This window comes from Coccinella septempunctata, chromosome 4 (genome assembly GCF_907165205.1).
Source record: "Coccinella septempunctata chromosome 4, icCocSept1.1, whole genome shotgun sequence".
Classification (NCBI taxonomy): Eukaryota; Metazoa; Arthropoda; class Insecta; order Coleoptera; family Coccinellidae; genus Coccinella; species Coccinella septempunctata.
Window position 1 is genome coordinate 26,041,561 of NC_058192.1, and position 14,371 is coordinate 26,055,931.

General features: G+C 34.7%; 1 protein-coding gene across 2 annotated transcripts in view; it reads right to left on the reverse strand.

Annotated features, from left to right (window-relative positions):
* Positions 1-14,371, reverse strand: part of LOC123312255 (alpha-mannosidase 2) — a 165,607-nt gene that overhangs the window by 30,358 nt on the left and 120,878 nt on the right. For both annotated transcript variants that reach the window (XM_044896588.1, XM_044896589.1), the window contains exon 4: positions 5,654-6,122. In XM_044896588.1, coding sequence (XP_044752523.1) covers positions 5,654-5,968 — 315 coding nt within the window. In that variant the 5' untranslated portion in view covers positions 5,969-6,122. The remainder of the gene's footprint in view (positions 1-5,653; positions 6,123-14,371) is intronic.

Consider the following 14,371-nt stretch of genomic DNA (forward strand, 5'->3'; position numbering starts at 1 on the left):
CAGCGTGTATAAATCGCGGTAATCATGCAGGGACAGAAAGCGGAATTCATGGCAGTAACCCCTGCCCTGGACATAAAAATCATAAATGGATCACGCAGATGATTAATAAACGAAATTTATCCAGATAAATAACACCCGCTGATATAAAATCATCACATTTTTCTCTCTTTACTGAGAGATTTAAGAAAGTGAATTGAGTTAGACTTCGTTTCCTGTCACGTGGTTATGGGTGATTTCCCTCACCATACTGACCACTGCCATCGAACAAAGCAGCTATCAGTTCGTTCCACTTTCGTCGAGGTATAAGTTGTGTTGCTCTGAAGAGGTTAAATGAGACCGAAACACTGGTCAGCATTCTTGAGGAAATGGTGTCAGCGAGTGTGATGAATCACAATTAATTTTGTTTATTATTCAACCGCCTATCCATTTATTATTATGAAGATTAACATCATTCCCAAACTTAATTCTAAACCTACCGAGCTACCAGTCCAATATCATGAAAAGAAATGGTGAATAATTTCCGAATCGAACGAACTAGCAATTATTCCAATAAATCTCTCCCACCTCATTTCCGCTAAGTAAGTAGTTACAGTGGAAGTCGAAAGGATTTTATGAATTTTATCGGGAAGGTAGAGTGGAGTGAACGAATGAATAAAGGGGTCCCGTTGTTCGAAATGAGGGGTATCGCTTTGTGCGCCGCCTAATGGGACTTTGGAGGTGATCAATTCCTCGAAAAGCGCCGGCAAAAGCATCTTAACCAACTTTCCTGGAACGATGTTGCCCAGGTGAATAATTCGGGAAGAGGAATCTGGAGGCTTAGAATTCAGTTACCGTCCATTCGTTATAATTCCAGACGGATATATTGTTAATTACGTCGAAATCGAGAGTTGCCAGTTTATTTTAGAGTTGAAAGTAATGCTGGGATTATTTGCTAAGTGGATCTGATTAAAGTATTCATTTGAATGAACGAAGATAAATGGTGCATTAAAATTTGGAATTAAAACTCGGAAGAGAAGCAATAGCAAGTGTGAACATGGTTGCGACAAAGTACTGAAGCAAGTAAATATCTTTAAAAAGAGAAGGATGATTCATTAGACACTGCAGGCAAGTTCATGGACGATGTAGGCATCTTATGATATATTTTTGTTACTACTGTACTTCCGGTTTCACCGGGAATACCCTCATCTTTTTTTTATTTGAATTAGGCATCCCCTATAATTTTTCAGGCCTTGTTATCAATAAGTTGAATGGAATTCATCATAAACCTCCATCCTGGTGAAACTTTCCTACATTGAATGGAATACTTAATGCATTTCATGAAAAAACAACGTTCTTGTATAATAATTTGCAGAAGAACATCGGAAAAAAAACCAAGAACGCGTGTAACTAATTGAATGACGTCTACAGGGTGGTCCACGACCACCTTTTTAAAATCGAATTTATTAGGTTTTAGCATTTGGACATTTGAGTTGAGTAACTCTACATATATTACACTAGCTGACCCGGCAAACGTTGTTTTGCCATATAAATAATTTCCTAAATGGCTATTAAAAAATAATGGTTGATCGTAGAAGGGTGAAAATTGAGGATTGTATGTATTTTTGTATGTTGTATCATAAAAAAATTGAAATTAAAAATTTTGTCTAAAAAATAAAAAAAAAATTTAGGGGTGGACTACCCCTAACATTTAGGGGGATGAAAAATAGATGTTGGCCGATTCTCATAGATACCGGATAAGCACAAAAAATTTCATCAAAATCGGTCAAGCCGTTTCGGAGGAGTATGGCAACGAAAACTGTGACACGATAATTTTATATATTAGACTAGCTGACCCGGCAAACGTTGTTTTGCCATATAAATAATTTCCTAGTAATTTCTAGTGTAGACAAAAAATAGCTTACTTATTGTAAGTATGTATGTATGTTAGAATGTGTATATTGTATGTATGTAAGAATGTGGTATATGCGTGAAATAAGCATGGAGCGCTGTGAACGGAGAGGAAAAATGATTAAATTACTAAAATGGCTATTAAAAAATAAGGGTTGATCGTAGAAGGGTGAAAATTGAGGATTGTATGTATTTTTGTATGTTGTATCATAAAAAAATAGAAATTAAAAATTTTGTCTAAAAAATAAAAAATAAAAATTTAGGGGTGGACTACCCCTAACATTTAGGGGGATGAAAAATAGATGTTGGCCGATTCTCATAGATACCGGATAAGCACAAAAAATTTCATCAAAATCGGTCAAGCCGTTTCGGAGGAGTATGGTAACGAAAACTATGACACCAGAATTTTATATATTAGAAGATATACTCAGATACTTATTTACCTATATTATAATACATATATATTCAGACTACGTTCGGCCAGTAAACACCGGTACAGAGCGAGTAGAACTAGAGTTTTATCACAGATCAGCTAGGGCTAATGGAGCCTGTAGAAAATGGCAATTTTTGAATGAACGAATGACAAATGTCAACCACAAAAATCATGGGAAAAATTTGAATTTGAATGCAATTTGTTCGAAAATGTATATGAATAGATAATTCTTAGTGTGGATTGAACGGAAATTCTACAGTTTTATGAATAGTTTGTTTATAAGTTGTTTCGTTTCATAACCCTACTTCTACACAAACTCCGTTCGCGCCCCTCCTGGGAGCTGGGGCTCATAGAGTTGATTCCGAAAACTCTACTCCGTCTAGAACGAACCACAACTATTGACACTTTTTGTTCTGAAACTGCGTGCCCGAACGACTCGGAACAAAAAGTGCTGATAGAGTCTACTGGCCGAACGCACCTTCAGCATACTTTTAAGAGGCGCAACTCTCACATAATTTCTATTAACATATGGTATACAACTATTAACATATGGTATACAACAATGAATTTTTAGTTTTTCTGGCAAAATTCGATTATTTACGTAGAACTTTTATTTTTTTTTTAAACTAAATAAGGTGGTTGCGCCTAAAAAGGGCCGGTTCCAAATAAGGTCCATCTTTTCAAACTTCCCGCACTTAATACTTAAAATAAAACTGATGCTGCCTGGAATTTATAAAATATCTTCATTCTGTTTTGCGAGGATTTAGTAATAAAACCCAGTTATTATGCAGTAATTCTGCAGTAACAGAGTTTAAACACTGCTGAAGCGTGGATTGACGGATTAAGTTACCAAAATTATTGATTCTTTATTTTGATTTTGTTTGATTTGCCCAGGACATACCTAAGTACCAAACAAGGTCCCCTTTGTGTCGTCAAATAAGTGCCGGACCTTATTAAGTGTAGGAAGTTTTGAACAGAACAATTTGAACGCTTCTGAACATAATTCTCATGCATTAATATAATTAAATAATGTCAGTTTAAAGAAAACGTATAATTTGAGTATATTTTATCGTAGAGCTGGTAGAGCGCTTTCGGCTAGTTAGCCATCATCAGTACCGCTAAAAATAAGAACTTGTGTAGTCAACAAATTACAAGAGACAACCACAAAGAACTTACTTGTCCTAAAATAAACACGAAGTGCCCACAGAGTGCAAAGTCATACATAAAATGGGTCTGGGAAAATGTACCACTATAAAAATTAAGGTTTTAAAACTACCTAGTCGACTATACATAGAAACAATTATAAACAAAAATATAATAAAATGACATAAATATCCATAACCTCGGTTTTTTGGTCAACCATAGAATAGAAAAAAGTTTTTGAACTTGTTTTTGTATACTATTTTCTATTTGAATATAAACAGTTCATTCGATCATGATATCTTACCCGGCCCTTATTAGATGCAATTACCTTACAGAGTAAAAAGAAACTTACTGAACTCGATAAAAGCTTCACAATGAACCTTATGACGTTTCTATAATCTTTATAAGTTTATACAGGGTGAGTCTTTAACTTTTATACATATATTTTAACAGTAGATTTTTGTGGTAAAAAAAGTAAAGAAACACTCTTTTCTTTACCATTCTTGGTCACCGACATTCTTCGCTTCTTGAGCTATCATCTACATATCCGAGCAGTTGTACGGTGCCTCGATAGTCTCAATCTCTTTTCTGATGATGGTGTGTTGGTAGCAGGAATATTTCTTTCATCATCATCAGAGATTTTTTTTAAGTTGTCTCTTCTTTTCTGCCTGTGGATCCTTTGGTCCGTTTTTTGCAATAATTTCTTGAATGTTTGGAGCAGAAGTTAAAAAAAAGCACCTTTGTCTGGTTTAGATTCTTTCTTTTTTACCTTAGCCTCGATTGAACTGGCTCTGAGGTGATGGCCAAATACAGTAGTAGTAGCAACTGGATATGTCAGTGATTGGTACCAGTTCTTTTGTTTTTTGTGAAGACTTTACATAATCGTAAATGTAAACAAAAACAATAAAAAATCATAATTTCATCAAACAACCAATAATTGTAATGAAATTAACTGGAATTACTAGATACTTCCATAGTTTATCGATTTCAAGAGCAATAATTACAAGAAAGCAACAAATAATTCATCAGAGAGAAAGGAGAAAATCACTGTAAAATAAATTTTTGTAGGCACGAAAGACGTTCGAACTGATTACTGCGGCGCGACTGTGGCAATGGCGCACAACATTTCACAGTATTGTAATTATGGCTGCCTTCACATGGTACAGTTGATGAGAAGTCGCTAAAGCACACCAAGGCGACTATGTCATTTTGTACATATATGTCATTTTGTACGTATTTCTCCTACAACTTTGTACCGGGTTGTTTGAATTTTACTCAACAGCTAACTCAGTTTATAACTATTGGTCTTACAATAATGTTTGAATGAGCAATTATGGAGTAATTTTTATGGGCTTTCGAATTCAGTACCAGGAAATGCAAAAATGCATCGTAAACCTACAAAATTTATATAACCTAATATTTTTTGGATGAAACACCCTGAATTTTATTCTTCTAATCGGTAGAGCTCTCTCTTCTGATTTCAAAAATATATACTTATACATCCAAATGAAGTATCATTGAACGAGCAACCATCAAGAAGGGGCGCTTCAACCTTCAAAATGAAATAGGAGAGAGGGGTTGAAGCGCCCCTTCTTAATGGTTGCTCGTTCAAGCCTCAAATATACGTCAAAAGATGTCCCCCAAAAAAAATCAAACGACGTGTTTCGAGAAATTTTTCCAATAACTATGGGATTAGAACTTTACTGAGATGGATCACCCTGTTTATTTGAAATCAGAAGAAAAAGTTCTACCGATTAGAAAATGATCCATGTTCCATTTAAGAAATCCACTTTACATAAATTTTTTCGGTTAACGATGCTTTTTTGCATTTTTTTAGTACTGAATTCTGAATGCCCATAGAAAAACTTCATGTTCGCCTATCTGAACGTTTTTTTGAAACCAATATTTAGGGGATACTTTAGAGGCACTTAGGGAAATTTAGGATAATATAATAATATTAATTGAGATAGCTATTGAGCAAAATATAAACAATCACCAGTTATAAGTCAAAGACTCAAAGAATTAAAATGAAGATTTCTCAAGAAAAAATTTACACCTTCGAAAATCATCATCCTTGACTTTTGATGAGCAGTTTATTCGAAAAATGTTGATAAGCATTTTTTCAATGACTTGAATGCTTCGGTGATATTGGAGATGATAGTATAAAGACTCACAGCATGATAGACTCACCTGAAATTCGAAATCCTTGAATACTTCCACCGTATTGACATCTGCCTCTGCCTGGCTCAATTTGGGACATTCCAAATATCTCTCCACGAATTCCTCCTTACTAGACAAAAACGACGATTTCCCCACTTTCACCTCTTCATTTTGAAGCTTCTCCCATTCTTTCCTTTTGCCGGAATGCCGAAAATTACCATTTTTCGTTCCATAGTCTGTCGTATAACTAGCATAGTAAATGCAGAGTAGAACAGTCACACTTATGGCGGAGTAAGCGAACACTTTTGGTGACAATCTTCTGCAGAATTTGGTGGATACCGTCATGGTGTACTTTGTTTCACTTTATTTCCTGGGCGCACTTGAATTTTCTTTCAGGTCATGAAGGCTGATGCATTGTACGATATATTTCAAATTTGTGTTACGATCAATTTAACGATAGTTTGGTCTCCACTGCATTGCAGATTTGGCGGATTTGAATCTGTAAAGAAATTAAAAGATGAGAAAGTGGATATTGACAGATGGATCGACTTTAACTGTCAAATGAGGTCAAATAAAATTCTGAGTTCATTGTTGCAAAATGGTGCTTTATTCACGAAGAATGAAATGCTTCCAATCCCAATCCCTATTATGTTTTTGTTCATAGCAGGTTGAATTTTGCTTCCTCTGTATGAGACATCTAGAGAATATATAGTAATAATACTCTCCTTGCTGATCATGACTACACGGCTTCTAGAGATAGGCTTGGTAATCTCGGTATGATGAATTTATACTGGGTGATCCAACGAAAACTCGATTTTCCCCTTTGAAATGAAAAAGTGGAAAATCGCTCGGATCCCTCAATTTCTTATTCTATGTAGAACAACTTTTCCGCTTTTTTTATAACCGTAACTTCAACCCCCTAACTGGGTTTAGCACAACCCCTTGATTTTGAATGGGGATGAGGGATGAGTATTGCGATAACTAATGTTGAAGATGAGTACTATCTGACCCTGAAATTTCTCTTCAAAATATCCATCGTTAATGAAATAACAGCGAAAATAGTGAAAGAGGTGATGTGGAATTCATCTCGAGAATATTATTCGTATCCGACACATTTCAAAAGTATTTAGTTATGTTGTTAATTTTTTGTCCAAAAAAGTAGACAGGCTATGTTTTTGATTTACCTTAGTCTATCGTGAATTTTTGAGAACGTTACTAGTTTGTCAAAACGATAGTAGAATTGAAATGGTATATTCCGTAGAAGAGAAAATGATAAAATTATTTTTTAGATGTAACGACTCTGAGCGAACAACAGCAGCTTTATTTAAAGAATGACATCCTGAAAAAAAAATGTATCCTCTGCTTACGTTGTGCAAGTGGTTGTCAAATTGCTACTGGTTACGTCGGAAACAAAATGATGGTGCATGATAGAGACGAAGCGAGGGACATGACTGTCTTAGGTCATGTAGCAATGGATCCGACTTTGGTACTCGGAAATTGTCCGATGTATCTGGTGTTTCGGGCACAACAATCAAGAGAATTCTTCAGCAACATAAATTCTATTCTTATTAGGCACGATTGGTTCAGGAACTGAATGAGGATGATCCCAATTGCAGACTCTAGTTCCGTGAATAATTAATGAAATGATTAACGGTAATCAAAACTACAGTCTCGCAGCCCAATGTACTTACGAAAATAGTCAACATACTTCCTAATGTATGACTTATGATTAAACTATCTACTTATAAATTACACAATTCTTCACGCGACAGGCTCCAAATAATCCTAAAATAGTTATGGGGTGTCCCATTTGAAGAAAAGGGGAAACTGATGAATTATCAAAATGTGGCAACACTGCCTTAGACCTGTCAGAAATGATGTGTTTATAAAAAGAGCTTGAAGTTAGATATTCCTATATTCCATTCACTTTTATTTTAGCACCCGGTTGGCCATGGAAATTTGACACATTTCACTCTGTATAGTACGAAAATGTGGGGTTATGAAGCTTGTCAAAACATTTTTAGGTTTTAAATCAACGCTATGTTGCCCGTTCTACGTAAAAGTTTCTGTTATTACGTAATTTATCACAATGTCGAATCTCTTCGGAAAATATGAAGTCGAAAATATGTGACGAACATAATTGAAGTTTATACAAACTGATTGAAGGCATACCAAATCCAGTTATTTGCATGGAAAATACAAGGGATCAGTATAATATCACAATATGCACTAACTTGAGGAGTGTTAATGTTCGTTATCTTCTTTGGCTGAAGTTTGAATACGTTACATCAGTTGTAGATTTCAAAAATATTAACCCGAAGATGAAATGCATATGATGTAGTGGCTGGGAATGGGTATCTCCCGAAGGAATTACCAGATAATTACAAGAATGTTAAATTCTTCAACAAAAATCATCTTGCATCAGTATAAGTAAAAAAATTAAAGGACGTTTCAAGTCAAGATGAACTTCACCTTTGAACAAAAATTTCACATGAATAAACAATTAACAGGACAACTGCCGCGTATTTGTGGCTGTTCATCTTAATACATTGATATAATAATAATAATTAGGTATTTATTGGTTCCTTAAGACATTTACAATGTATAGGACAAGTCAAATGAAAAATAGAAAAATCAATTTTCGGGAACTTATTCTACGATGACATTCATTGAAAATCCTTTAGTAAACTTTTCGCATTAATTCACTCAGACATAAAATTCTCAAATGCCACCACTTTTTTGGGTCTCCCAATAGAAGTAAATTCTTTGTCATCCTCTTCATTCACAATCTTTCTGATTGTGGAAATATTCAGCTGAAATATAAGTCGTCTAGATTCAGATGAAACATTCTATAAATTCCCTTACATTGAATATGTTCGCTACCGCCTGAAGTATTGTGGATTTTAGAATATCAGGGTTTAACTATTTGAATGAGCGGACCTGAATTCTAAATAGCACTTCCTGAAACCGTGTCTTTTTTTTCAATCACTTTCGGCATTTTCGTAATAAAAATTGATATTAGTAGTGGCAACGGCGTTATGACATTAACGACATTTCATGAGTGCCAACCTTACTCCGTTCTAGTTACAAAAACTTGAGAAAATTATTTCATGGCCCGACTGCTAAAATAAATGTGAATGGAGTATAGGTATATTTTTTGGCAAAAACTCCAATTCATTAGCTAGAAAGATAATCTCCTCACAGTATTTCGAATAATGGACCATTTTGAAAATTATCAATAAATCGGAAACGGGCAATCCGAAACCCATAAAACTATACATATTTGATTTCGTCTTCTTAAGCTCTATTCAAATGGCGAATGAAGTATAGGGTGTTCCATTCGAAAAAAGGTAACTTTGAACATTTTGAAGTCTGATTTATTCAGAACAAATTCTACTTGAAAATTTTTTCGGTAGCCTCTATAGTTTCGCATATAAGATGCCTACAGATAACTCTGACGTGACGTGGGACCACGTCATAATGCGCATGATTTAAAAATCTAACATATGATTTCGCACGGAAACGTTCACATTGTTCTGACGTGACGTCACGTCAGTAATCTGTAGGCACCTATAGGGTCCTTTTCTGAAGGTCACCCTGTTTACTCGTAACGAATAAACGAATCATCTAGTCTAATAGCGGCTCGGCGGAAATGATCAGTCCCGTATTCGAAATTTCACTCAATTCCTTCCAAATTCAGGGGGTGATAGCTCCGCCAACTTGAATATAAACGATTTTTAGTGAAATTATTTATTTTGACGATTTGTAGCTCCTGTCAGTAAAAAGCTTGACAAATCGTTGCTGGGGCAATCAAAACTTGGTAAAACTCCCGAAAATGAATTAACTTATTATTAATACGTGTTTGTTGAAGAAAGTGAGAGGATATGGCGATACTCCTTGAAACTGAATGTGTCTAAATCCGCCTCTGTGTAGAACATTCTCATTCGAAAAATTGAACTCAAGTTCCTATCGACAATCCCATTCATCATCCATTCAATCTCGTGCATTATGCAAAGGAAACATCAGAAATAGTGTCCACAATGGCTATCGACCTCCAGACATGGTCCAGCGGTCAGCATCTTTCTCGAGTATAACAAGTGGCTTCCGCCGATTGCGTTTGTGCCAGTGCATCCGGTTTGTAGAATCCCTTTTCATGTATAGATGGATGGATGGATGCGTATATGGATTGAATGGACGAATTTATTGGGAAGTTTGGATTGTGTTGATGCATTAGCTCGTCCTATATTCTACCAGTTTCATGTGCTATGCATATTTTTCATCGAAACTGAAGAAACACGAACACAGTAGCTTCTTTCAATGTATCAAGGAAATACCAAGTTTCTTAGTAGGTGACGCGACGTTAAGATATACAGAGTGAGTAAAAAGTAACGTACAAGATTAATATCTTCGGTATTTGAGTTTTTTCTAGTTTTAAATAGCAAATCTTATAGTTTGGGAGTAAAAGATGCTAAATCGCCCCCTATATACAGGTCTCATTTTTGGTAGCGATACTCAACAGGGCCCAAGGTATCTCCCTTTATATCAATGTGACACGCTCGAGTAAATCCCGAATTTACTTCTTGGGCTCCCCAACTACAACTATTTATGTTAGCAATGGATATCAGGATGATTATTGATCATTGATGAGTTTTAGAGTTGAGATGTATTTTTATTCCACTTTAGGAATGATTACTGTTTTTGAAGTGTTCTTCGTTATCATATGGACAGAAAGTCATCAAAACTCACTACGAAAAATGAAGAGAAAAATGAAATCGAAAAGTAATAATAATTAATAATCTACATAATTAATAAACGATAAATAAAATTGTCGTTCGAAAAACGATCTTTACCATGAAAAACACGTTTTTGCAATTTGGGTAAGCTGCTCAGAAAATGCACCGAAACAACTTCTTTTTCTATACTACCGCGCCTGGAAAAATGAAAAATAAGGTGGACAAATATGGACCTACGAAGGACAAAAGATTCTGAAATATTAGTTCAAAAATTTTCATTTGGGAGTGGCAACTTCGCACTTCCTAAAATTTTCAAAAATTGATCTCTATGGTTCTGTGGGTGGACAAATGAGAAAATTGGGTTGACTCAAGTGGACTGACGTTGTACAAACGATCTGTACCATCAAAAATACGTTTTTGCAATTTGGGCGTGCTGCTCAGAAAATACAAAGAAAAAAGTTCTTTTCCCCTATCTCTCAAACGGTGCCTGGACAAATGAAAAAAAAGGTGGACAAACATGGACCTACGATGGACAAGTGACCCTGAAATTTTTGTTTCAAAATTCGCATTTGGGGGTAACAACTTCACACTTTCTAAAATTTTCAAAAATTGATCTCTATGGTTCTGTGGGTGGACAAATGAGAAAATTGGGTTGACTCAAGTGGACTGACGTTGTACAAACGATCTGTACCATCAAAAATACGTTTTTGCAATTTGGGCGTGCTGCTCAGAAAATACACCGAAAAATGTTCTTTTCCCCTATCTCTCAAACGGTGCCTGGACAAATGAAAAAAAAAGGTGGACAAACATGGACCTACGATGGACAAGTGACCCTGAAATTTTTGTTTCAAAATTCGCATTTGGGGGTAACAACTTCACACTTTCTAAAATTTTCAAAGATTGATTTCTATGGTTCTGTAGATGGGCAAAAGAAAAAATTTGCTGGACAATAGTACACTTACCTTGGAAAAACGATCTTTACCATGAAAAATAGGTTTCTGCAATTTGGAGGTGCTGCTCAGAAAATGTACCGACAAACTTCTTTTCCCATATCTCTCAAACGGTGATTGGACAAATGAAAAAAGAAGATGGACAAACATGGACCTACGATGGACAAACGACCCTGAAATTTTTTTTTCAAAAGTCGCATTTGGGGGTTCATGCTTCACCCTCTTCAAATGGAACATTCGGATTAAATTGAAAATGTTGAAATTGGTTATCGTGGGTTATCCTCGAGAGCTAGGATATAAGGCATCACGGACTTTTTCTTCAAAGTTCATATCTAGAGAGTAGGTATATTCTTGACTCTGCGGAGGGGTTGAAAGATTGAGAAATAGCAATGTCATCGTGACTGCTGAAACGTCGATTCAGATGGTGCTTACTCCTTCCCCTTTTTCATCATTCACATTTATTTGATGGGAAACTCATAGCTTTGTGATTGATCGAAAGAATCTCATGAATGTGGAAAGCCAATACGGGGGGACATCAATGATTTCTCGAAATCCATGAAAGAATGATGAGGGAACCGAATGAATAGGCGGTTCAGTTCGTGCAGAAAAGGAAATTTTGTGGTTCATAATACCTCATCGGTCTTGGATAGGGCCCAATTCAGAAGTAATTCAATTAGCCGAACATCTATTATGAAGATGAGCATGATTGGATAGCATTCATGGAATGAAATAAGAATATGATATTACAGAATACATAGTCTTTATGTTTTGGGTTCTTTATTTCCATTAATGACCATTTGGATCGAGCACTTGAAATAATTTCATATCGTTTCCTGTAATACTCACAGTTCACATTTTGGGCCATGTAGATTCTGAACGACAAACGAAAATAGAGTTGCAATGAAACATGAAAATAATGAAAATTTATTACTATATTCTGTTATTGTCAATTATTTTGTAGACAAAAATATAACCTATTTTCAAATTCGAACCTTACGTTATGGAAAACTTCAACTTGAATTTATCAGTAAGCTGTGCGTATTTTTACTTTAAATTCTTTTACCTGTCGAAGCTGTGTTTTATACAAAACCGACTTTAAATGTCCCCAGAGGAAAAAACTTGGAGGAGTCAAGTCTGTGGAGCGTGGTGGCCATTCAACTGGCCCTTTTCTATCAATCCATTTCTCTTGGATATTTATCAATGAGCCATTGCCACATTGGATGAAAGTGATGAGTTGAAGGTTGGAGGTCCATTTAGTTGGAAGTGAATCAGGTCTTTTTATAAAAGTATATGAATAGATGATTTTGAATTAGAAGAGGCAATAGTTCACAGATTATTCACAAGAGAAATGAATTGGTAGAAGAGCGCCGATTGAATAACCAGCACGCTCCTCAGATTTGACACCTTCAGATTTTTTCCTCTGAAGACATTTAGAGTCGGTTGTGTATATAAAACACAGTCCAGAAATGAGAATTGAAAATAATGATATGCACAGCAAGCCAAGAAATTCAAGTTAAAGTTTTCCAAAACGTAAGGGCGGAATTTGGAATCAGTTTAGGTTAGGTTTTGAAGATAGGTTGTATTTTTGTCTAAAAAACAATGGACAACATTCTGAAAAATTTTTATAGTACAAAATTTTCATTATTTGCACGTGTCATAATAACTCTTCTAACAATTTTACTCTTGTTTTTCTAATTTTTCGGAAGTAGAAACAAAATAAATAAGGTCTAATGTATTGCAATCGAATTACCTTTAAAACAATATGTCACCTAACCCCCTTTCCATTTAATATTTTAGGGGTTGCCTAGGAGGTGGCAGTCATCACGCTTACTGGATTGATACAAATCGATAGACATCTACGAACCAAAATTTTATGATTTTGCATTAGGGTCCGAGATATTAAGGGTATCTTTTCAAATTGACACACTGTATGAGATAAAAAATAAAGAAACTACTGGACATTTAATAGGATACAATTCTAATTTGAGTGGACTGATAATATGAGCACAGAATGTACTCAAAAAGTTAACCAGAGTTTTATATAGCTGACCTTATCAACAATTTATTCACGGTATAATGGGAATTCAAATGTAGATTGCAGCGACATTGTCATTTTTGAAAGTGATTTTGAGATTTTTGTCAAATAAACCTTTTTTCTCAATTTTAGAGATTGCTTGTCGAAAATGGATTCAAGTATGTTAATTACATTATTACATACATATTTTCCAATTTATATCATTAAATGTCAAGAATTGTTAGTTTTTATGAAAAAATTTCAAATTTGAAAAATAAATGAAAAAGAAGAAAAATTGCTCTTTTTATAGGAAACATAGCTTTATTTGAAACAAAAATACAACAAATCTAAATTTCGAATTTCAAAGAGCAAACTTCTTTAGCTAGAACAAGAGTATTATCATCTTTCAACTATTCTGATATATTTATTGATGATAATACTGAGGTGAAGCAGTGGGTATGTATTTTCAAATGTTTTAAATAATACACTTTAGGTTCGAAATTCCAAAATGCTTTCAATTATGTATTATAAACCTAAAACCCTATCAATGCGTACGAACTGCCCTGTTGTATTAGATATCATTCTTACCGAGAATAGAATAGATTAGTGAGGAAATGATCATACTCTACATGAAAAAATCAGTTGCTGTTAATAATAATTTGCCATTTTATGAAATTGCGATCCAGTGATTGGGAAAATAAGAACGATTGATGAATTTCATGAAATTCATCTAGAAAAGTACTATAAGGGATAGGCAATTCATTTGTTTTTCAATTATCTTCCAACTAATTGATCTAACATCTAGATTTGACTCAGTTAAAAATTGAAAAACTTGCATACGGAAAAACCGAATACCTACATTCAGTTTCACTCATTTTCTTTCGGAATTCGTGAATAAAATTAAATTTTTTGAGGCCGGAATAGAAAAAAAAAATTTTTTTCATTATATTAAGCGACTCAACCGAGGACGAAGAATGTATATTGCTAAATATGGTGAAATATGTAGCGTGGTTCATAATTTACGATTAATTGAAAAAATGGGGAAATATCA